General features: G+C 36.8%; 1 protein-coding gene across 1 annotated transcript in view; it reads left to right on the top strand.

Moving 5' to 3' along the window:
* The window catches only part of kifap3a (kinesin-associated protein 3a), a 124,772-nt gene that overhangs the window by 41,687 nt on the left and 59,088 nt on the right, over positions 1–23,997 (top strand). The window contains exon 11 of the mRNA XM_039734496.1: positions 19,338–19,438. Within this exon, the coding sequence (XP_039590430.1) occupies positions 19,338–19,438 (101 nt within the window). The remainder of the gene's footprint in view (positions 1–19,337; positions 19,439–23,997) is intronic.

Here is a 23,997-nt window from a genome sequence, read left to right as displayed (position 1 = left end):
TTTTTTTAACAATGCCAAAAATTTCATGAACATATAGAAAAAAATAATAATTAAAAATAAACCATGCTTAATTTTTCTGCTAGAGGGAAAATGTTTATGTTGTACAGCTTTAGATTCAAGGTATTTTAAAAAGAATAGCTACAAGTTTCAAATGGTGAAACTTGAAAAGATAAGTTTTTATATCTAGATGATACATCTTGAAGTGTGTTAGTTGTACAGTGATCCCTCGCTATATCGCACTTCGACTTTCGCGGCTTCACTCCATCGCGGATTTTAAATGTAAGCATATCTAAATATATATCACGGATTTTCGCTGGTTCACGGATTTCTGCGGACAATGGGTCTTTTAATTTATGGTACATGCTTCCTCGGTTTGTTTGCCCAGTTGATTTCATACAAGGGACGCTATTGGCGGATGGCTGAGAAGCTACCCAATCAGAGCACGTATTACGTATTAAATAAAACTCCTCAATGATCTAAGATATGCTTCCCACAGGGTGCTTCGCACACTTCAAAGCTCTAACAGCCTATATTGATTTTTGATTGTTTGCTTTTCTCTGCCTCTCTCACTTTCTGACATTCTCTGCTCCTGACGGAGGGGGTGTGAGCAGAGGGGCTGTTTGCACAGAGGCTGTTTGCTTAGAAGATACGGACGCTCCTGTAAAAAATGCTGGAAGGCTACCTTCACATTGATCCCTTCATTGCGGCTGCTTTATCGCGGTGCCTGCATACTCAAAAAGCGCAACAGCCCTATTGATTTTTGATTTTGACTAAAGGGTGTTATTTCATGTCTAGAGGACTCTAATAATGTTAAAAAATGTATTTAGAAGGTCGGAAACATGTTTTCAATGCTCTAAATGCGAAAATATTAGATTTATAAATAAATAATCCTACTTCGTGGAAATTCATTTATTTGTCTGTAGCGGATTAACCGCGATAAACAAGGGTTTACTGTATAACTGTGCGGAGAATATTTATAAACAGTGTGGGAGAGTTTCTAAGGGCTTAAAATATATAAAAATAACCATACAAACATATGGTTTCTACTTTGCGGATTTTCACCTATCGCGGGGGGTTCTGGAACATATATGTCATAATATAGACAATTCAAAATTGTAGTGGTTTTCTTGCACAACTAATGTGTGCTGTGTTCTTCTCAATTAACTCATTCATGTCACACTTTTTCTGCTCCATATGCTTTTTGTCAATTTTTGTCAAAGGCTTATAGAAAACATGATTCATTTTGGGCCCGAATGATTTGTGTTTTATAATGAAAATAATTTCATTTTTAATAGGCTTCTTAAGCATTTTTTTATTTTTTATTTGTTTATTTGCCATCAGTATTGATGTAGTCTGTTTACGCACTTTTGAAATTCTAACTTAAATGTCTAGACTAAGTTGGCATTGTAAAGCAGTTGTTAGAATTCCTGCCTTACTGTTCTAGTCTTCTTAGAATTTCACACCCGACTACTGCCTACAACATGTAAAGTCTACACATTCTTCCTGACTCTGTTTTTTTGTTTTCTTCTGATTTTTCCTGCCACAGCACAAAAGCTTGCATGTTAGGGCAATCATCTTCCATAAATTCAGTGTGTTAGTGTGTGTTAGTGTGTGTTAGTGTGTGTTAGTGTGTGTTAGTGTGTGTGTGCGTGTGTGTGCGTGTGTGTGCGTGTGTGTGTGTGTGTGTACATGTGAGAAGTGATGGGTTGAATTTCTTTTCACTGCAGAGATGTTTCATGCTTTCTGGACAGTTTTGTGGGTGTGGTACACCATTACCATTTTATAACAGCTGATACTGATGCCAAGTGCTTTGTTAAAGAATAAATGTACAGTATACAGAGTAACTGTGTAAAAAGGGATGTTAGATTTGTAGGAAATTTTTATTTTAGTTAAATCACTAAGTAAAACTTTTATTGGCAAATCTTTGAAAAATTACCATTTATTAACCTCAATATTAAGCTCTTAAAATAACAAGCATTGAGAAGTGTAAATCAGGGCCTGAATTTAATTTTTGGTTAGGTGTTTCCTTCCATCTAATAATAAATGGGAGAATTTTATAGACCTGGTGATGATTTAGAAACAAGTTTTATGTATAATTATTTGTGATCATTGAGGTTCTTGTTAAGGTTTAGTCTGTAATTTGTGCCTTGCCACTTTTAAAAACCACAATTTGAATTGTGTAGCTTTTAACATTTCCCAAGTTGTGTGCATCCATAATCAAATATAGTTTTTAAAAAAAGCACAACTATTCTAAAAGTTTACCTAATATCTACACAAAGTTTATCTTTAGTTATACAGTACATTACTTTTCTGTAATTCTTTTTCAGGAATTGACTGAAACATTTTTAAAAACTCTTGTAAATTGAGCTGTCTAAAACACTGTAAAGCTACTGTATTTTATTTATAGTGTGGTGTAGTTTAACTGTCTGTTATATTATTTATTTTAGGCCACTCGCACAAATATATGTCATAAGACTGAAGAATTGGATTTCTTTGTTTAGAAAAAAGGCAATAAAAGAATTAGGCTGCCACTTTCTATGCTCTATTCTTTGACTAACTGAGCAGAGTCAGAAAAAGCACATATATGCAAATACATAATTTAGAACCATTACAAATGATGTAAATTATATTAAAATGTATTTACACTGTTCACATGTACAATGAATTACCTCCCATTCATTTGTTGTGGATGACACATTCATTAGGAGCCATCTGGATTTTTTTTTATTTCTGGTGGAGACCAGGCTAAATGCAAATGATCTGAGAATTTTCTGAACTTACTCCCAAGAAGTGCAGCTTTTTTAGCATGTCAGGATAGGAGAGCAGGTTGGCAGTGATTTTTAGGAATTTTAACTGCCGCTTACTACCTGTGGATTTTTATTTAATTTTTGAGTTACAGCTGGCCATGGTGGATCTACTTCATCCAGTGCATTGTGCAGTAATATATAAACTTCTAAGTTTATGTAAGGATTTTATTCGAGAATTCTAAGGATTCTCTTTGTCTGTTATCATTAGACCTTATTTTAATAATGTTTGCTGCTCTAATAAACTACCAGTCAGAGATTTTTATGTCTTATTTAGTCTTTCAACCTGACTCTGTCAGTCAAACGCCCAACTTATGATCATAGATACTTTTTATACCTAGTTCTTTCCTGTGTTTTATTTTTAAGTTGGTGATATGGAAATGTATAATACCTGCCTCTCTTATCATAGTCCTATTGTATTTGATGCCAGCTTGTGCTTTTGTTATAACTGTACTTCAGTATATCATTCTGTAATGCCCAAATGACTAGTCTGTATACTAGCATAATTGAAACCTCTACACATCTTGATACTAAGGATCTGGTTAATCAGTTTAGCTAAAATTGTCTTGCTATTTTGAATGCTGTTGCTCCTCTTAAAATAAAAAAGCACCAAGCTAAGAGTGCCGAATCGGATTGACGATGCCATCCGTTCTCTTAGGAAAACATGTAGGAAGAAGGACAAACAGCAGGTATTTCATGATATTTTAAAAGACTTGGCAAATTTTATTAGGCTGTAAAAACAGCAAGAAAAGAAATATTTTTCTGATATTATTTCAAAGAACAGCCATAGACACCGGGTTTTGTTTAGCATTAACAACAACAACAACAACTTTTATTTATATAGCACATTTTCATACAAATAATGCAGCTCAAAGTGCTTTACATGACGAAGAATAAAATCTGCAGGGATTCCAGGCCATGAGACCGCCCAGTCCCCTCTAGGCATTCTACCTAACATAAATCAGTCCTCATTGTATTCAGGGTCCTCATGGAAGAAATCGATGATGCCTGCCATGTGGACTTCTGGCCTTTAATCCATCAATGCAGGGATATCACGGTACTTTGATCAGGTTATGGTGGCGCAGGTCGCCACCCCAGAAAACTGAAAAAAGAACAGAAGAGAAAGTAGGGGCTAGTTCAGATTTTGAATATGAATACCATGAATAATATTGTTAATTACTTGAATATACAGAGCGTCAGGATTAAACTAAGATGAAGCTATGAGAAAGCCATGTTAAAGTAATGTGTTTTCTTGCAGTTTTTTTTTTTTAAGTGGTCCACTGCATTAGCCTGAATTCCAATAGGAGAATTCCTATTGGAAAAACAATTATTCATATAATACTTAGTCCACCTGTGATTATTGGTAACACTGGATCATCCTTCACTTGCAACTTCTTAGTAAGTAAAATTGATACTACTAGATCACCGATTGTACCTCCAACCTGTAGCCCAGTTCAGCCAATTAGGCAACAGCTGTTATTAGCTAGTTTCAGTCAGTAACAGTTTTCTTACTTAACTAACTGGATCTCTCAAATGAAACCATTTTCTTCTGTTGTGATATCATGCCTGCCAGTCTCTTTTAAGGAGGTTTTTGAAACAACAGGTACTAGTGTTTTTCACAGTCATAAACAGTTCTTTAATGACTGGCTTAGTCCCAACATGGTGTGAACTTGCTGTGATTCAGCCGTTACTGAAGAAGGCAAACATAGACCCATCGATTCCTAAAAATTTTCACCAAATCTCTAATTTACCTTTTTTGTCAAAATTCTTGTACTTGCTGTCAGTAGGTAATTCAGGGAAATGTGTTTTTCTAAATCTGTTTTAACACAGTTAAACATGATTTATTGATTGACTGTGTCAAACGAGAAGTTCAAGGATGCTGCACTTGGGTGTTTTTCAGCTTATCTCAAGAGGAGGACATGTATGTTTGGTGACTCATTATCCATTGTAGCTCCATTTTGAGACCTGTTCTTTTTTCTTTGTACAAGACTTTGTAGGCTTATAAGAAACTGTAGTATTGCGTATCACTGCTATGCCGATGATACCCATATTTACCTTCCTTTAAATCTGGTAAGATGCCTTCAGTAACTTATCTTTAGCAATGCTATGCCTATATCGAATGTTGGATGGCAGAACATTTTCTCCAGTTAAATGATTTTAAGACAGATATTTGGTGCTTCTACATCCACTAATAGTATTGCAAATAATACAGGACCATTCCATATATTAGGTCTCGTATGAGAAATCTAGTTGTGATATTTGATACTGAACTCAAATTTGATAAACTGTTAAATGCTGTTGTAAAATAGCTGCTTTTTTCAACCTAGGGCTATTACTAAAGTAAAGACCCATCATATAATGACCTGGAAAAGCTTGTTTATGGTTTTGCCTACTTGCACCCATATTCTCTTTACTGTTTGTGAATTACTTGTGTCCTGTCTCCAGTTGGTTCTGAATGTAGCTGCAAGGGTGTTAGCTGGCTCCAAAAAAGAGATCATATCTCACCTGTTTTGGCTTCTCTGCACTGACTTCCAGTAGAGTACCAGGTGATTTTTAAGAATTTATTATTGGTCTTTAAGGCACTGCATGGGTCTGCTTGTTCATATATTGTTGAGCTTGCTACTCCATCCAGGGCTCATAGGTCATCAGTTCAGTTACTGTTATGTATGCAGCAGAAATGTTGGAAGTTTATAGGTGATCTTCTTGATTTATAGGCATCTTCTTGAAATATTTTATATATTAATATTGTGTATAGCTGTTCAGAGATTTACTTATTTGTTTGTGTCAATATTTTTTAACTTTTAGCTTCTGTGAACTGTGTTTTTACTGTAAATTACTTTGGTCAACATCTAGCTGTTTTAAATATAGTATGTAAATGAGCTGACTTGACTTTAGTTAAGAACTTAGACTTTCCTTAAATAAGACAGTCAAATGGAGAGAGACATTGATAGCAGTATTTACTGATTGATGGTCACTAATGCCAGAAACTCCAAATAAACAGAGACATAAATAAAAATTGTTTAAAAAACATGCTGTTTGAGAATTTTACTGGAGGCACGGTTATTCCTGAAGTTGTTACATTTTAGGGAAAAAATTTTCATTGCTAATATTTCATGTTTTGGATTTGAGAAAATGTACCAGGTTTGTGGTGAGCTTCAATATTTAAACTGTTTTCAGAAGATAAAGAGATATATCGAATATTGCAGTTGTTTTCAAGATAATCACAATATTAATTTAAGTCTGTATCTCCTAGCCATATTTGTAGATCAGAAAACTTTTACTGTATTCAAATGATAGGAATATTGTCTGATATTTTTTTTGTGTGGATGGAAAAGTATTTCATTTTTTTGCCAGAAAGTGCAGTGAACAAAAATGCTGAAACCACAGAGACTTTTTCTGAATAATCATGTACTGTAAAATAATTAAACAGTTGAGAGTAGCACTCATGGTTACTGCTGCTACTTCAGAGCTACAGGACAATGGAACTGAATACCATTGTGATGCTGTAGAAATGTGATTATCAAGAAGTCTTTACAAAATGTATTTTAAAAGGTTTTCTAATTTTTGACCACACTAAATTGCCAGAACAAAGAATTTTGTTAAAATTATCACAAAAGTTTCACAAACTATTAAACATTTTCTTATTATATGAAGTTTATAATTCCATATGAAACAGAATGTTTTTTCTCTGACTGTATAGCTGGAGCAGATTTTGCCAGAGCTTTGGATCTTCAATTGGAAATTCCATCAACATTTGTAATGTGTTAATGCCTAATTTGGTACCAAGGATATCTGTAGAGAGCTCATACAAATCACATGTGCTGTCATTTTATTGTAAGTCTTTACATTTGAGCAAACAGGGCTTGACATTAACGGTTAACAGGCTGTTATTTGCAACCAAGTTGAGGCAATTGGCAACCAATTTTTGGCCTTTGGTTGACATCAATGATAACTAATTTAGTGATGCAGCAGTTTTTCAGCTGAGGACCTGGAACTACTCAACTCAAATCAGCCACTTTTCCACTGTTTGATTATTGCATGTGGATAGAAAAGGCCTTTGCATTTCCACTAATTTTAAGTGTGGCTGTCTCTGATGGAAATGCTTCAGTGCTTAATCCAGAGGATAATGAACTAGCTTTTGTAATTAAGTTATAAAAAATGTCTGCAGTGATAAATTATGCATTTTTTAAAGATTTTTTTTTCAGAAATACATAATTTATATTTATGCTTAATTTAAAACCCAGCCACAGGGGATTCACAAACTAGTGTGTTTCTTTGTGCTGGTCCCAAGCCTGGATAAATGGGGAGGGTTACGTCAGGAAGGGCATCCGGTGTAAAATTTTGCCAAATCAGTATGCGGACAACAATACAAATTTCCATACCAGATCGGTCGAGCCTCGAGTTACCAACAACCGCCACCAGTACTGTTAGTCAACAGGGTGCAGACGGAAAATGGGCTATTGTTGGCCAACCGGGTGGGGTGGGGGGGGGGGATTGGGGTTGAGGTTGGGGGGTTGCTAGGGTTGTGTCCAGAGGCAGGAGGAGAGGAGGAAAGTAAAGAGAGTGGAACTGAGGGGAGGAACTTTGAATGTGGGCAGTATGACTGGTAAGGGGAGAGAGTTAGCTGATATGATGGAGAGAAGGTAGGTTGATATTTTTATGTGTAAGAGACTAAATGTAAGGAGAGAAAGGCCAGGTGGATCAGAGGTGGATTGAAATTGTTCTATCATGGTTTGGATGGGAGGAGAAATGGAGTAGGGGTTATTCTGAAGGAACAGCACGTCGAGTGTTTTGGAGGTGAAAAGAGTGTCAGACAGAGTAATGATTATGAAGCTGGAAATTGGAGGTGTGATGATGAATGTTGTTAGTGCATATGCCCCACAAGTTGGGTGTGTAATGGGTGAGAAAGAAGATTTTTGGAGTGAGTTGGATGAAGTAATGCACAGTGTACCCAAGGGACAGAAAGTGCTGATTGGAGTGGATTTCAAGGACATGTTGGTGAAGGGAACAGAGAAGATGAGGAGACGAAGGGTAGGTATGGTGTCTAAGGAGAGGAATGAAGAATGTCAGAGGACAGTGGATTTTGCCAAAGGATGGACATGGTTCTGGTGAATACATATTTTAAGAAGAGAGAGGAACATAGGGTAACATACAAGAGTGGAGGAAGATGCACAAATGTAGATTACATCCTATGAAGAATAGTCAATCTGAAGGAGATTGAAGACTACAAAGTGGTGGCAGGGAAAAGTGTAGTTAAGCAGCATAAGATGGTGGTCTTGTAGGATGACGTTGGAGATCAAGAAGAGAAAGAGAGCAAGGGCAGAACCAAGGATCAAATGGTAGAAGCTGAGTAAAGTAGACTGCAAGGTTGAGTTTAGAGAGGAGGTGAGACAGGCACTGGGTGGCAGTGAAGAGTTACCAGACAGCTGGGAAACTACAGCAGATGTAGTAAGGGTGACAGCAAGAAGGGTGCTTGGCGTGACATCTGGAAAGAGGAAGGAGGAAAAGGAAATCTGGTGGTGGAATGAGGAAATACAGGAGAGTATACAGAGGAAGAGGATGGCAAAGAAGAAGTGGAATAGTCAGAGAGATGCAGAAAGTAGACAAGAGTACAAAGAGATAAGGCGCTAGGTGAAGTGAGAGGTGGTGAAGGCTAAAGAAAAGGCATATGATGAGTTGTATGAGAGGTTGGACACTAAGGAGGGAGAAAAGGACCTGTACCGATTGGCTAGACAGAGGGACCAAGCTGGGAAAGATGTGCAGCAGGTTAGGGTGATAAAGGATAAAGATGGAAACGTACTCACAAGCGAGGAGAGTGTGTTGAGCAGATAGAAAGAGTACTTTGAGAGGTTTAGTAATGAAGAGAACGAGAGAGAGAGAAGAGGTTGGATGATGTGGAGATAGTGAATCAGGAAATGCAACGGATTAGCAAAGAAGAAGTAAGGACAGCTATTAAGAGGATGAAAAATGGAAAGACCGTTGGTCCAGATGACATACCTATGGAAGCAAGGAGGTGTTTAGGAGAGATGGCAGTGGAGTTTTTAACCAGATTGTTTAATGTAATCTTGGAAAGTGAGTGGATGCCTAAGGAGTGGAGAAGTGTACTAGTGCCGATGTTTAAGAATAAGGGGGATGTGCAGGACTGCAGTAACTTTAGGGGAATAAAATTGATGAGCCACAGCATGAAGTTATGGGAAAGAGTAGTGGAAGCTAGGTTAAAAAGTGAGGTGATGATTAGTGAGCAGCAGTATGGTTTCATGCCAAGAAAGAACACCACAGATGCAGTGTTTGCTCTGAGGATGTTGATGGAGAAGTTTAAAGAAGGCCAGAAGGAGTTGCATTGCGTCTTTGTGGAGCTGGAGAAAGCATATGACAAGGTGCCTCGAGAGGACCTATAGTATTGTATGAGGAAGTTGGGAGTGGCAGAAAAGTACATAAGAGTTGTACAGGATATGTATGAGGGAAGTGTGACAGTGGTGAGGTCTGCGGTAGGAGCAATGGATGCATTCAAGTTGGAGGTGGGATTACATCAGGGATCGGCTCTGAGCCCTTTCTTATTTGCAATGGTGATGGACAGGATGACAGATGAGATTAGACAGGAGTCTAATGATGTTTGCTGATGACATTGTGATCTGTAGTAATTTTAGGGATCAGTTTGAGCAGACCCTAGAGAGGTGGAGATATGCTCTAGAGAGGAGAGGAATGAAGGTTAGTAGTAACAAGACAGAATACATGTGTGTAAATGAGAGGGAGGTCAGTGGAATGGTGAGGATGCAGAGAGTAGAGTTGGTGAAGGTGGATTGGTTTAAATACTTGGGATCAACAGTACAGAGTAATGGGGATTGTGGAAGAGAGGTGAAGAAGAGAGTGCAGGCAGGGTGGAATGGATGGAGAAGAGATTCAGGAGTAATTTGTGACAGACGGGTATTAGCAAGAGTGAAAGGGAAGGTCTACAGGATGGTAGTGAGACCAGCTATGTTATATGAGTTGGAGACGGTGGCACTGACCAAAGTCAGAGAGGCGAGATTGCGTTGGTTTGGACATGTGCAGAGGAGAGATGCTGGGTATATTGGGAGAAGGATGCTAAGGATAGAGCTGCCAGGGAATACGAATAGAGGAAGGCCTAAGCGAAGGTTTATGGATGTGGTGAGAGAGGACATGCAGGTGATGGGTGTAACAGAACAAGATGCAGAGGACAGAAAGATGTGGAAGAAGATGATCCACTGTGGCAACCCCTAACGGGAGCAGCCGAAAATTCAGTGACAAATTTAGTATTTTGGTAATTACGGGTTATTATTTTTCTGAAATAAAAAATGGCCAGTCATTTTAAGTTATGATTAAGAAATTCAAGTACTAGTAAAAAAAACTTTTTTTTTTATAAAACCACAAAACTGTTTTTGAAATGGTATATTAATTGTGTGTAACACAGACAATGTAATAAACTACAACAAATCTGATTTCATCCATCCGTTATTCAACCCGCTATATCCCAACTACAGGGTCACGGGGGGTCTGCTGGAGCCAATCCAGGGCGCAAGGCAGAAAACAAACCCAGGGCAGGGCGCCAACCCACTGCAGGGCACACACTAGGGACAATTTAGAATCACCAGTGCACCTAACCTGCATGTCTTTAGACTGTGGGAGGAAACCGGAGTGCCCGGAGGAAACCCACGCAGACACAGGGAGAACATGCAAACTCCATGCAGGGAGGACCCAAGAAGCGAACCTGGGTCTCTTAACTGCGAGGCAGCAGCGCTACCCACTGTTTAGTAAAAAAGACGTAAAACAAAAAAATGAGCAGCCAGAGAAGAGACACACAAGCACCTTTTGGAGTAAATGCCTCTAAGATCTCTGTTTACAATTAGTTTTGAGACTCTAATTCAGAGGTTAGGGAGTTCCGCACTTAGCAGTTCTGTAACATCACAAACTCAAACCTCCCTATCAGTGCCACCAACAGGCAGTGGCGTAGCGTAGTGGGGGCGGCAGGGCGGCCCCCGGGCAGCACTTTTTGGGGACGGCAAAGAATTACTGTATATTTTAGTCTTTTAAATTGAAATTCCTAAATAAGGGGGCGGCGAAATTTTCCTCCGCCCCTGGCGGCTGACACCCACGCTATGCCACTGCCTACAGGTGAACAGCGTCCTGTGTGTACTGATAGACCACAAATGCACATATCCTCACTTTTGAGGAAGCTACAAGAGCATATTTTTCTGTCTCAAGCAAGAGTGTAGCTCTATTATAGCTTTTCATTCACTTAACAAGAAAAGAAAGCGAATGACAGGTGATAAGCATGAAATGCTCCTTTTTCTCAAAAGAGAATTTGTCAGTTAAATTGACATCATTCAGTTTCATTTTGTTGTTAGATTTTTTTTTTTAATATTTGGAGGATTGTTACATGTTTCCTATGCAGAAATTGTGTGTATATATGTGTAATGAATCTTTTAAAATAAACAGCATTGGGCAGTGTTTAAATTTAAATTTTTGATTATTTGTTGCAACCTGTAAGGAATCCCTATACTATTACTTATGGGGTTGTAATCTGTGGTTTTATGCTTTTAAGATGATTGAACGCTGTTAGAAATATGAAAAATATTTTTCAGTTTGATGGGTTAAGGGAAACCTTACTGATTCCAAACTCTGCTAGTTTGGGCTTTTCTAAGCAGTTTATTTTCTTTTACTTATGCACTGCATTAAATGAATGCACGATTATAAAATGGATTGCAGGAAAAATGTATACTTATTGCACAACAAGTAAATGAAGGATATATTTCACAGCGATTTTCAATAACACAGATGAGCAAGCTAGCAGACAGCAATTTATTTGATATATTTTTGAAGAATCTGTGAACAATATGACAACTGGTGGTATTCTGCGTTCCAAGAATTAAGGACTTCCATTATAACTTGTTTATGATTTGTCGGATATGTTGATTGATAGTACTTATGAATGAAATGCAATAGCAGGTAAAACAAACTTAAAAGAATTTAGTTTGAGTAATACAGGTTTTAAATGTTCTTTTAAGTCACAGTTTCATTAATAAGCTGACATATTATTGCAGAGCATCATAATTACTCCAAACATGGGATGTTAAAAATGGCTACCACAGTTTCAGCAAACAAAAGATGATGCCAAGCCTGGCAACCACTTTTAGTAGTTAATTGACAAGGGTCATTCTCTTTTCCTGTACAATTTAAATGTAATTAGACATACTTGGCACAAACTGTACAGTACACTGAACTTGGATAAAGTGTCTTTTGGAATGATAACATCAATTGTAATGAAAACAATAACTGCACAGCTTCTGTAAATGTTGCCATTTAAAAGTGTAATAGGCTGTGATTTTAAATTACTGTCAATTTAACTATGTTGTAATGCTTTTTGGAAGCAGTAGAAGTGAATGCGAGACTGGTTTGTTGATTTATTGCATATTTATCTCTGGAGTAGTTGGATAACTGCTGTATTGTCTTCTTCTACATACTGGTATGAGAAATAACATACATCTTTATATTACATATTGAAAATCATGTTGGTCAAACTCTGCAGGCCAAAATTCAAATAATCCAAGCAACACCAGGTTTAAAAGGTGTCATTTTTTACATTTTTTTTTAACCAAGCAATGGATAATGACTTAAAACTGGTTACGTAATAACCATGAAACCTCTTAAGGAAATGATGATATATTCCATCCATCCATTTTCTAACCCGCTGAATCCGAATACAGGGTCACGGGGGTCTGCTGGAGCCAATCCCAGCCAACACAGGGCACAAGGCAGGAACCAATCCTGGGCAGGGTGCCAACCCACCGCAGGACATGATGATATATTAGATTCTACATTTGCACTTGGCCAGTATTCTTTTGATGGATAGGGGATGCACTTCTGTGCACAAATATTCATTAGGCATACATTATAAATTAACTAATAATTTTAAATTATCGTTGCATAGGATTGTGAGTGAATGTGTTTTATTACTGGGTGGTGAAACCTGATACTGTGAGACATTGAAATGAAACGTATAGCTCTAAAAAGATATGTGCATAGAATTATTGTAGTCGGGGATTAATGATCTGGGATTTCTTATTTTTCCTTATTTTTGCAATTTCTTTTAATTATAAATGCCTGATAAATTATAATAATAGTGAGATGTGTTACACTACTTAAAACTAAAGAATCTGTATGGAATGGTCCATACAGCACTTCCATATAAATTACACTTTAGTGATACCACAGGAAACCATTCAATGGAAAACATTTTACAGTAAAATACTGCTGATTTATACTGTACTGTAATATACATTCAGGGACATTAACTTATCTAATAAACATAATAAACGCTTCAGCTGAGCAATTTAGAGGAGCTAGAGTGACCAGAAGTGTAGACGACCCGCTGTGTAAGTCCTTGGAAGGTAGCAGGAGTCAGGGAGGCTTGGGAAGGTTGAGCCCCAGCGTGAGCGTCCTGGCCTTTGGGGAACCTGAGCCTCGATCCAGCGGATCAGCTGTTCGGAGCCAGGGGATGGAAGGCTACCGGACCAGAAGGAAAGTCAGCTGCACCCGCAGATAGGGCGACTCCCCTGTAGCACGGCCGTATGGGAGAAGCAGGGGAGCCACCAGTTAAAAGGAGAAGGCACCGGGTTGTTAAAGAAGGCTAGTTTTTAAGGGAATTATTTATTGGATTTTTAACCTCCACTTTTATTCACCCTGTTTTTATGGATTATTTATTTATGAAACTTTGATACACTGCTCTTTAGTTGGAGACTGTTTTGATTTTGATTTTGATTGTTTTTAATAAAAGGACTTGCAAGTTTTGCACCATCCCCTTGCTCAGTTTGATTTGTTCCCATCAGACCAACTCATCCGGTTACATTACTGACAATGTTGAGTTGAGATGTTCCCAAAAGAGTGGTGGGAGCATGGAGCAGGACCCACACCGTCATAGTCTCACATAATAATCATTTCTGTATTAGAAAGTATCAGAAATTCAAATTTAGGATGTTTTATGTTCTTGTTCATATGTGCAAAACCTGAGAGCCTCCTATGATCTTTATGCTGTATATAATGCAAAGTTCACTGACTCACTCAAAAGCAAAAACATTATTTCCCTGTTTAGTTTAAAAGCTGAAATTTGGCAGGATGGTAAATCTAGGGCAGTAGGAATCTGCTTAGAAAAGACTTTTCAATCTATATCAATATTTGGTGAAAAATCCCAACACCCCCGGAAAAACTAATTAGCCAAAATTCTCAAAAATGCCTTTATGGATATGGAAATTTGGTGATGAGATAGACACATGAAAATTAGCTAATAAATATATTTATTTGACTAATATTTGGTAAATAGCTGCATGTGGTCTTCAGGGCAAAAACCATCAAAAAGACTCCCTAGCAGTTTTACTATATTCACCCCCTAGCCAGGAAAAAAAGTGCAAGGGAGATGGGCCAGGAGAACTTATCGATTCCAGAAGGTTCGTTGAAACTTAAAATTGGTTTACTTTCCACACTGTCAACTACCCACCGCAAGTCAGTGACACTGACTCTGACTGGGCTTGTTACTTCATCCGCAGAGCACAGAGAAGACCGAAATGAACAGTCCGAGCTAAAGGTAACAATCGCTGCATTTACCACCACAATAACTATCACACGTTTTGAGGGGAGTTATTTTGTCATTACATCAAAAAAGTTTCTGTTTTGGTTATGTGTTCAACATTTCTTGCCTTGCATTTCCTATCATCCTGCATTTACACGGATCGTTGTAGACACGGAACACACATGAAATGTATGTATTCCAAAAAACATTATTATTTACCCTATGCAATTCCAGATGCCTCGCGGGAGGGTCCAGAGGCTTTGGAAAACATCTTGCATCACCCCAGTCCCAAAGGCATCACGTCCTAGTGAGCTAAACGACTTCCGGCCTGTCGCTCTGACGTCACATGTGATGAAGACCATGGAGCGGCTGCTGCTTCACCACCTGAGGTCACAGGTCCACCACGCCCTCAATCCTCAGCAGTTCGCATACCAGGAGAAGGTGGGAGCGGAGGATGCCATCATCTATATGCTACACTGATCCCTCTTCCACTTGGACCGAGGCAGTGGTGCTGTAAGAATTATGCTTCTGGACTTCTGTAGTGCCTTCAACACCATCCAACCTCTGCTCCTTAGGGACAAGCTGACAGAGATGGGAGTAGATTCATACCTGGTAGCATGAATCATGGACTATCTTAAAGACAGACCTCAGTATGTGCATCTCGGGAACTGCAGGTCTGACATTGTGGTCAGCAACATAGGAGCTCCGCAGGGGACTGTACTTTCTCCTGTCCTGTTCAGCCTATATACATCGGACTTCCAATACAACTCAGAGTCCTGCCACGTGCAAACATTTGCAGATGACACTGCTATCGTGGGCTGCATCAGGAGTGGGTAGAAGGAGGAGTATAGGAAACTAATCAAGGACTTTGTTAAATGATGTGACTCAAACCACCTACAACTGAACACCAGCAAAACCAAGGAGCTGGTGGTGTATTTTAGGAGGCCCAGGCCCCTCATGGACCCCATGATCATCAGAGGTGACTGTGTGCAGAGGGTGCAGACCTATAAATACCTGGGATTGCAGCTGGATGATAAATTGGACTGGACTCCCAATACTGATGCTCTGTGTAAGAAAGGACAAAGCCGACTATACTTCCTTACAAGGTTGGCGTCCTTCAACATCTGCAATAAGATGCTGCAGATGGTGAGGAAGGCAGGCTCTATTGTAGACACGGAGCTGGACGGTTTGACATCCGTGGCAGAGCGACGGACACTGAGCAGGCTCCTGTCACTAATGGAAAATCCACTGAACAGGATCATCTCCAGACAGAGTCGCTGTCCTCCCCCACTGACAGATTGTTCCTCCCCCACACTATGCGACTCTTCAGTTCCACCCGGGGGAGTAAACATTAATATTATACAAAATTATTGTCTGTCTGTTATACTTTCATTGTTATCACTCTTTAATATTGTTCTTTATCAGTATGCTGCTGCTGGAGTATGTGAATTTCTCCTTGTGATTAATAAACTGTCTGTCTGTCCATCTATCCATCCATCCATCCCACAAAATTCTGTGCCTGCAGCTTTAACTACACTAGCAGAATTTCAAAAGATATCTGGACTCAGAATTAATTTGAACAAAACTACACTTTTTAAAGTGAAATCCCTAACAAACAACATTAGATTGGACACCTTCCCTTTTATCATTGCAGATCAGTTTAAATAGCAAGGGGTAAACATCACAAGTAAATATAAACCACTTTTTCAACAAGATGTGCATAGATGGTCTATCTCTCCATCTTACTTTAGCAGAAAGAATTAACGCTATCAAGATGAATATCCTCCCTAAGATTTTGTTTCTATTTCAAAACATCCCCATATACATTAACAAATAATTTTTAAAGTAATTACATTCAATCATAACTTCCTTTATTTGAAATTCAAAATATCCACACTTCCAAAGGGCAACCCTACAATGACCTAAATCAGAAGGTGGCATGGGTGTACCTAATTTTTTTAGTTTTATTACTGGGTGGCAAAAATACAAGCTATAAAAACCTGGATATTGACACAAATAGATGAACACACATTAGCTTGGTCTGCAGTAGAAGTGAAATCCTTCAGTACTTCTGTATATTCCTTGCTTTGTACACCCATAAATACAAGGTATTGTCAATATACTAACAAACTCATTTGTCCTTCATTCACTCAGAATATGGAACCAATGTAGGAAGCACTTTAAGTAAGAGAATACTTTATCTGTGGTACCTCTACGTGATAACCACCTTTTTCCACCCTTCCACAGTTTTTAATATTTGGAAAATGTATGGCATTAAATAATTTAGAGATTTGTATATAAATAATGGCTTTACATCCTACAAACAATTTACAATCCAAATTTAGCTTCCCTTCAACCCAATTTTTCCACTATCTCCAAATTAGAAACTTTACTAAACAAAATCTGCCAAATTTTCCTCATCTCCCACCTACTTCTATTTCAGAAGAAATATCGATCAGTTTTGAAGACACAGAAAGCATTTCTATATTATATAAAACTATTTTAAAGTCCCTTCATTTTAAAGATCCCAGAGTAAAGTTGGAAAATCTGTCACTTAACATTTCAGAAAAGGAATCGAAGGCAGCCATGCACAGAATTCACTCTAGTTCCATATGTGCAAAGCATTTAATTGTTCAACTTAAAATCTTTCATCGAGCATATCTATCTCATTTAAAAATGGTCCAAAATGTTTCCAGGGCAAGATCCAACCTGCAAACATTGCAGTTGAGCTCCAGCCTCACTAGGCCACATGTTTTGGGCATTTACCAAATGAACATCATTGTGGACAAAAATTTTGAAATGCCTAACTGACAGCCTTGGTGTCACTAATCCATAAACAGCTGTGTGTACTCCCAGATGGGTTTAAAGTGGAGAAGGACAAACTGTAATTGCCTTTACTTCACTATTAGTACATAGGAGCTGAATGCTCAAATGACAGTTCAAAACTTTTTAAAAGGCAGGGTCTAATCAAGACATTTTAGAATAAACTAAATAATTGTCATGGGTGGATAGTGAATTGAATTTATATACACATCTTTTTTAAATTTAAACGATTTAAAAAAAACAAATAAAGTTCTTATCTTACCGTATTAATGAGTTCTATTAACACATAGACGATCTAAATGTAATTATATATTTCTGTTAGAACAGTAGTATTTTAATATTTTTTACTTTAGTACAACATATTCTGAATTGCTAATTTTATAAAGGCTTTATACAAATGAAGGATATTTTTCCAATATGGTGGATGGATGACTATTCGGTAGATTAAAAGAGACATGATCATGTTGTGAAACTGAAAGAGAATGTTTGACAAAGTTAAAGAAAGAAAACCTGATTAACTTTGTGTACCCACTCTCATCTTAGTTATTGTGGTCAACCTGTATCAGTCTTAATAGAGCCACTTAAATTACCCCAACGTCAGTTTTATATCATGTTAATATATGTTATTAATTATAACAAATGACACAAATATTCTTTAAATGATACAGATTTTTCTTCAATATTAAAATGCAAACAGTGCAAAGAGCTGAATGCTAATGACAGTTAATCACAGCCTAAATAATTGTCTGTCGATCATGTATATATATTTAGAACAGTAGTATTAATACTTTAGTACCAGAATTGAGCTTTAAGAAAAATGAATAAAAAAACTGTTGAAGTGCTATAATATATATATTTTATAGTGTTTGTTGTATATATTTTCCAGGAGCAAAAAACTGTTGAAGTGTATAATATAATATTTTATAGTTTTTGTTGTTTTTTTTTTCTTTTTCTTTTTTTTTTTTGTTTATTTAAAGGAAGCTGTTTCTGGCTACGGTAGTATTTTGAAACTTTAATAGGCCCCTCTTCAACCCATAAAGAGTCTTCCATTTTCCTACCGATGAAGTGAGGTAGTAATAAGGGTCAGATGTGGCAATCGCTTTAATGAGAAGCACATGTGAGTGCCATCAGGGTGCGGTAAAGACTGGTCGGGATTGCTTGAAGTTATTAATGGCAGTAAAATTTATGCTTCCTCCTGTTTCCCCAATTAAACGAAGAAGACTTTTTTTCCCGGGGTCTTTCTAGCAACATATGGTTTCAATAAACTTAGTGATAATGCTGCCTGGAGCGTCTCAATCTTTTTTTTTTTTTACAGTCTCATTTCAAAATTAATTGTTAAATAACAGTTACAGTTAAGTTTATGAGTTTGATTTTGATTTTATTCTTAATAATTATATTTAGTGAGTTTTATTTTTGTTGTTTTTATTCACATCATTTCCATGAACAAATTTGTTTACAGAATAAAGTGAATTTGTGATAAACAAATGTTATTTAAATGACTTAAGTTTTATTGTCTTGAGAAAGTTTAATACATTCTGGCATATATATGTTTTACTCGACTTAAAGGGGCTAGTTAAAAAGAAAATATGCACTCAGTGAGCTATGTCTTTTAACAGTTAAATTATTTTTGGTTTGCCTTAAGTGATCCCCATAGTATTATAGAGTTATTATCAGTGTGCACAACAGCTGCAAGGTTCTTTTCTTTCTTTAGCTTCTGTGAAGGGGCAGCCCACATCTCACTGATAATTTAAACCATATACAGCAAGTAAAAGTGAGATTTTAGTATTGACCTGCCAACAATTATGGTTCCTATTAACTTCATAATCTAATAATGTGAATACAAGTTTGGATATTGTATTAAAATGTGAATGTTGATAGAAGAAGTACACTTTGAAATGGTCTTTTAAGTAATCATATTTCCAATTAACTTTTTTTTAATGGTTTTGAGCTAGAATGTTTTAGACTTCAAAACCAATTACCTGAAATGTTTCACAACCACATGTGTAATAATTAGGCAAAATGTAATATGTGCCTTGCAAAATTAAGAATGTTGATTATTTTATCTGAGATTTCTAAGATTAGTTTTTTTAATTTAAAGGAAATGCTAATATTTCTGTCTTCTTTGGCAGGGAATGAAAATCATAAGCAGATAGCAATGTGCATCCTCTATCATATCAGCATAGATGATCGATTTAAGTCCATGTTTGCATACACTGATTGCATTCCCCAGGTAAGAAAGATAAATTTAAAAAATACATATAAACTCATGTAAACAATGCTGTTTAATGCAGCTTGTAAGGTATAGTCAAATGTTGTACTGAGTATCTTATGTTGTTTTCATAAAATTTTATAAACATCCTAAAGTGCAAAAGAAGGATCACCTACTTTTTCAGCTCACAAATCAAAGTATTTTTTAATTATAAGATCAAGTATATGTGAACAGGGGTTAATATAAAGAGAAAAAGGAAGTTGTGAGCTTTAAACATTATATATAATCTTTATTAAAATAAGTTTTATTTTTTTCCATCAACTTTAAAGTCACCTATTCCACTTTTCTAACCCGCTTATCCTAGGCAGGGCTGCAAAGCGGCTGGAGCCTATCCCAGCAATCATTAGGCGCGAGGCAGAAACAACACCTGGACAGGGTGTTAGTCCATAAGAAGGTGAACACTCATGCATGCACATACATACATACACACACACACACACACACACACACACACATAGTAGAACCAGTTTAACAACGACTGTTCATGTAACCAGCATGTCTTTGCACTATGGTAGGATACCCATGTGGACATAGAGAACACATTGGACACAAATCTCTGTCTCCTTATTGCAAGGCAACAGCACCACCACAGAATTTAAGTGGTTATGTGCAACACCAGACCTTTTTTTTTTTGACCAACCACGTACAGAGAATAGCACAATGGGCAATTTAATATTCATAACGCAAATGCATCAGGGAATGACATTATTTTCCCTGAAAAATTAGCCATTTGTGATTATTGATAGATTGATAGGTTGATATATTGATTGATTGATTGTTTGATTGATAGAACTTTATTTGTTCCCAGAGGGAAATTTGGCTGTATGTATGTGATTAGTGGCAATTGGTAATCACAAAAGAAGGGGAGCACTTTAACATCTTGGTAAGAAACACAAGAATAGCTTATTATGCATGCCAAAAGAGCAGCTTCAGTATATCCAATTCTGAATTCATATTTAGGAAGTCCTTTGCATACTTATGCCATAAGTTTACAAGAGCACAGGCTATGTACAACAAGCTAAATATAAATATATTTTTCCATGAGCCATAAATGACATGGTGTTACATTCATTAATAGTTGTATATCTTTCAGTAAAGGAAAGATGTCTTACCAAGTATTCTGCTCTTTTGTCTCTACGTTAATTTCAAGTAAATTAAAAAAAAATTTCAGTAAATGAGAGTATAAAATAATTAGCATTCAACACACCTTAATCAATCAATTGTAATTAATAGGGTGTTTACCCCAAAGACGTTGCCCCGTTATTACTTTAAATGTATTTTTATATCTTATAATACTGATATGAAAAATGTGCAGATAAAATGTTGTGCATATTCAGCTGTCTGTTGTGCTAGCATTTTAAACTATATTAATTTGATTGGCAAATCTGAATTGTCCTAGTTTGAGTGAACTTATAGTAAGTGTGTAAGTGAGACTGCATGGTGTTGCAGAGATAATTTCTGGTACTCCCTATGACTGTTTATTAGAATAAGCAGCTCCAGAGAGTGAAAAATAAATAATATATATATAGTGGATTTATTCACCCTCATCAATTGTTTAACAAATGTTAATTTGCTTAGCTAAGTGAAATTAAAGCGGTCTCTCATTTTTGATGCATGAGACATACTGTTTTACAGTCAACATATTAGTTTTCTTATTTTTCTAGCACAGCTTCATTATTCACTCTTGAGTATATATTATTTACAAAAATAAAATTAATTTTCATTTTTTATATCCAATAGTTGTCCTTGTACATTTTTGGTCTTTAAATTAGTTTTTTTTTTTTGATTTTAAGAAAATTGCATAAACTTTGTTCTAAAAATAATTTGTAAGATAAGAGTGCATAAACCAATTCACAGCCCAAGATAAATGAAAGGGTATGCTTAATTTGAATTTACTTACTCCAGAGTAGATCATACAACATCTTTTCAGGTCTTAAAAGCATAACAGAAAAACAAAGACATATAAATACAGGACATATTTAATCTAAAAACCATTTTATTAAAAAGAATTTTGCAAATTTAAAATATATTATGTCAACACATAAATTTATGTAATTTTAATTCCACTACTTGTAAGTTGATGCCAATGTTTTTATTTCAAACACTTTACAAATAAGTTTTTTTGTTGTGGTGTTGCCTCTTGCCTTACCAAAGAAGGTGGTGTATTTCCTTGACTTTATCATTGATTTATGATGCTGCTTCCATTGATCTACTATGCTGGTCATGGATGACCTTTTTAAATAGCACCTCCTGTTCTACAGGAAATGAGTGATAGTCAGACTGCATTGCATTGTGGGACATGGACGCCATCTTTAGAGGATTGAACTGTTTTGTTTATAACAAGGAATGAGTAATAATGACATATTGTGAAAAATCACAACACTTTTCAGGAAGGATAAGCAAATGGACGATTAAAGGCAAAAGGGAACTGGTTCATACCAGGATAAAAGGAATTAGAATGTGACAAGTTGAGCTTAATAAAAAAAATGTGGTTTTTGTACAACTTTCTCAGACAAGGAATGGACAAAGCACCACAACAAACTAAATCCGTTCACATTTTGTCACTGTTTTATTGGTTTACATATTCATGTATTTATTTTCAGTCACATTTTTTAATATTTCCTCCTTGAAAAGACTGACTTCAATAATTAAAGGAACTTTCATTAATTTGTAATTCAATCAATAATCAGTCTCATTATAAAGCATAAATCAAAAGTGTAATTGGTTTAATTTAGGCCTTATGCAATGATTCAAAAACTAAATGTGCCAACAACAAATAAAGTAAGGAATTCATTACTCAGCCCAGTCTTTTTTGAAATTTGGCTCCAGCCAAGAATTTTCATCAGCATTACATTTCTCATCGGCATTACATCAACCAGCTTTAACAGACAAACACTGTACTCTCATTTCTGAATTAATCATTTGTGATATGAGAAAGTGAGTTATTTATAAAATGGTTGTTATTGTGTTATAGACAGACAGTTACTTTTCACTTTAAACACTACTTAGGTTATTCAGTAGAATGCTATGAATCTGGAAAATTGTGTACACTTGGCAAACTCCATGCTTTCTAAGCTATCTTTGAAGGACAATTCTATTTGCCAGAAAGGTAAAAAAAGGACCTAATGCACCATGCTAGGAGTATGAAAATGTAGTTTAGCATTGCTATTTTCATTACATTTCACTACTTTCCCTAGGACACTAGAGGGCAGCCCTCCTGGGTGGCAGTGGCACCACAGATTCCCACGGGGCATGCTGGGATTTGGAGTTTGGTTTAGATAGATGGATAGATAGATACTTTATTAATCCCAAGAGGAAATTCACATAATCCAGCAGCAGTATACTGATACAAAAAACAATATTAAATTAAATAGTAATAAAAATGCATGTAAAAGCAGACAATAACTTTGAGTAATGTTAGCATTTACTCCCCTGGGTGGAATTGAAGAGTCGCATAGTGTGGGTTAGGAATGATCTCCTCAGTCTGTCAGTGGAGCAAGACAGTGACAAAAGTCTGTCACTGAAGCTACTCCTCTGCCTGGAAATGACACTGTTCAGTGGATGCAGTGGATTCTTCATGATTGACAGGAGTTTGCATAATGCCCGTCGCTCTGCCACAGATGTTAAACTGTCCAACTTTACTCCTACAATAGCCTGGTTGGGTTCCATGGGGGTTGCCAGGGGGATGTTGCAGAACCCTATACTGGACTTCCACCACACCTGGGAGTGATTCCAGGTAACAATGTGCCACCTGGAGCACTCCCAGGAGTAGAATTAAAGGAGTTGCCTCACTCCATTCAAGGAGCCAGAGTTGGGAGGAAGTGGACGAAGCTTGCCAAGAGAGGAGTGGAGGTGGAACAAGGAAGAGAGAAGGAAGATAGGAAAGAAAGGGTGATTTCTTGTATTGTGCTTGGGAACTGTGACACTATAGGGAGCAAGACAAAGGCGCCCCCCCACAGGAATAAACATGTTTTTCTTGCTCAACCTGGCTTGTGTGTCTCGGGTTTGGGAAGCTGTACACCACCTGTTGTCCACACTTAATGAATATAACATACTTTTTTCCATGCTTCTGTTAACTATGGATGTATATAAACATGACACTTTCTTTTATGCATTTTTATACTTCCATGCAAGTAATTTTAAGATTTTTTTGCATAATTTAATGATTTGTACAATCTTAAACCGCATGATTCCCAATACAGAGTGTGTAATGACAAGATTCTTTATTTTCTGGTGGTATGCTATGAAACATGAGAAGTGTGCCACGTGATGAACAGGCATAATGTCCAGAGGTGATTTCTACTTTACACCTAATGCTGTCAAGATAGGCTTCAGCCCAAACCACTTTTCCTGACCCTGAATTGGTTTAAATGAGTTTGTGTATATTATGTAAGCTGAGAAATGTGTACTTGAATTGAATTTGGTTGATGTAATCCAGGTGCTGTGCTTATATTTAAAATATTAAGCTTTACTACAGGGCTGTCTCCTTATCAGGCTACTTAAAATAACCACCACTGCTA

This window comes from Polypterus senegalus, chromosome 14 (genome assembly GCF_016835505.1).
Source record: "Polypterus senegalus isolate Bchr_013 chromosome 14, ASM1683550v1, whole genome shotgun sequence".
In the NCBI taxonomy this organism is placed as follows: domain Eukaryota; kingdom Metazoa; phylum Chordata; class Cladistia; order Polypteriformes; family Polypteridae; genus Polypterus; species Polypterus senegalus.
Note: the sequence above shows the minus strand (reverse complement) of the source record. Positions and strands in the feature narration are given on the sequence as shown.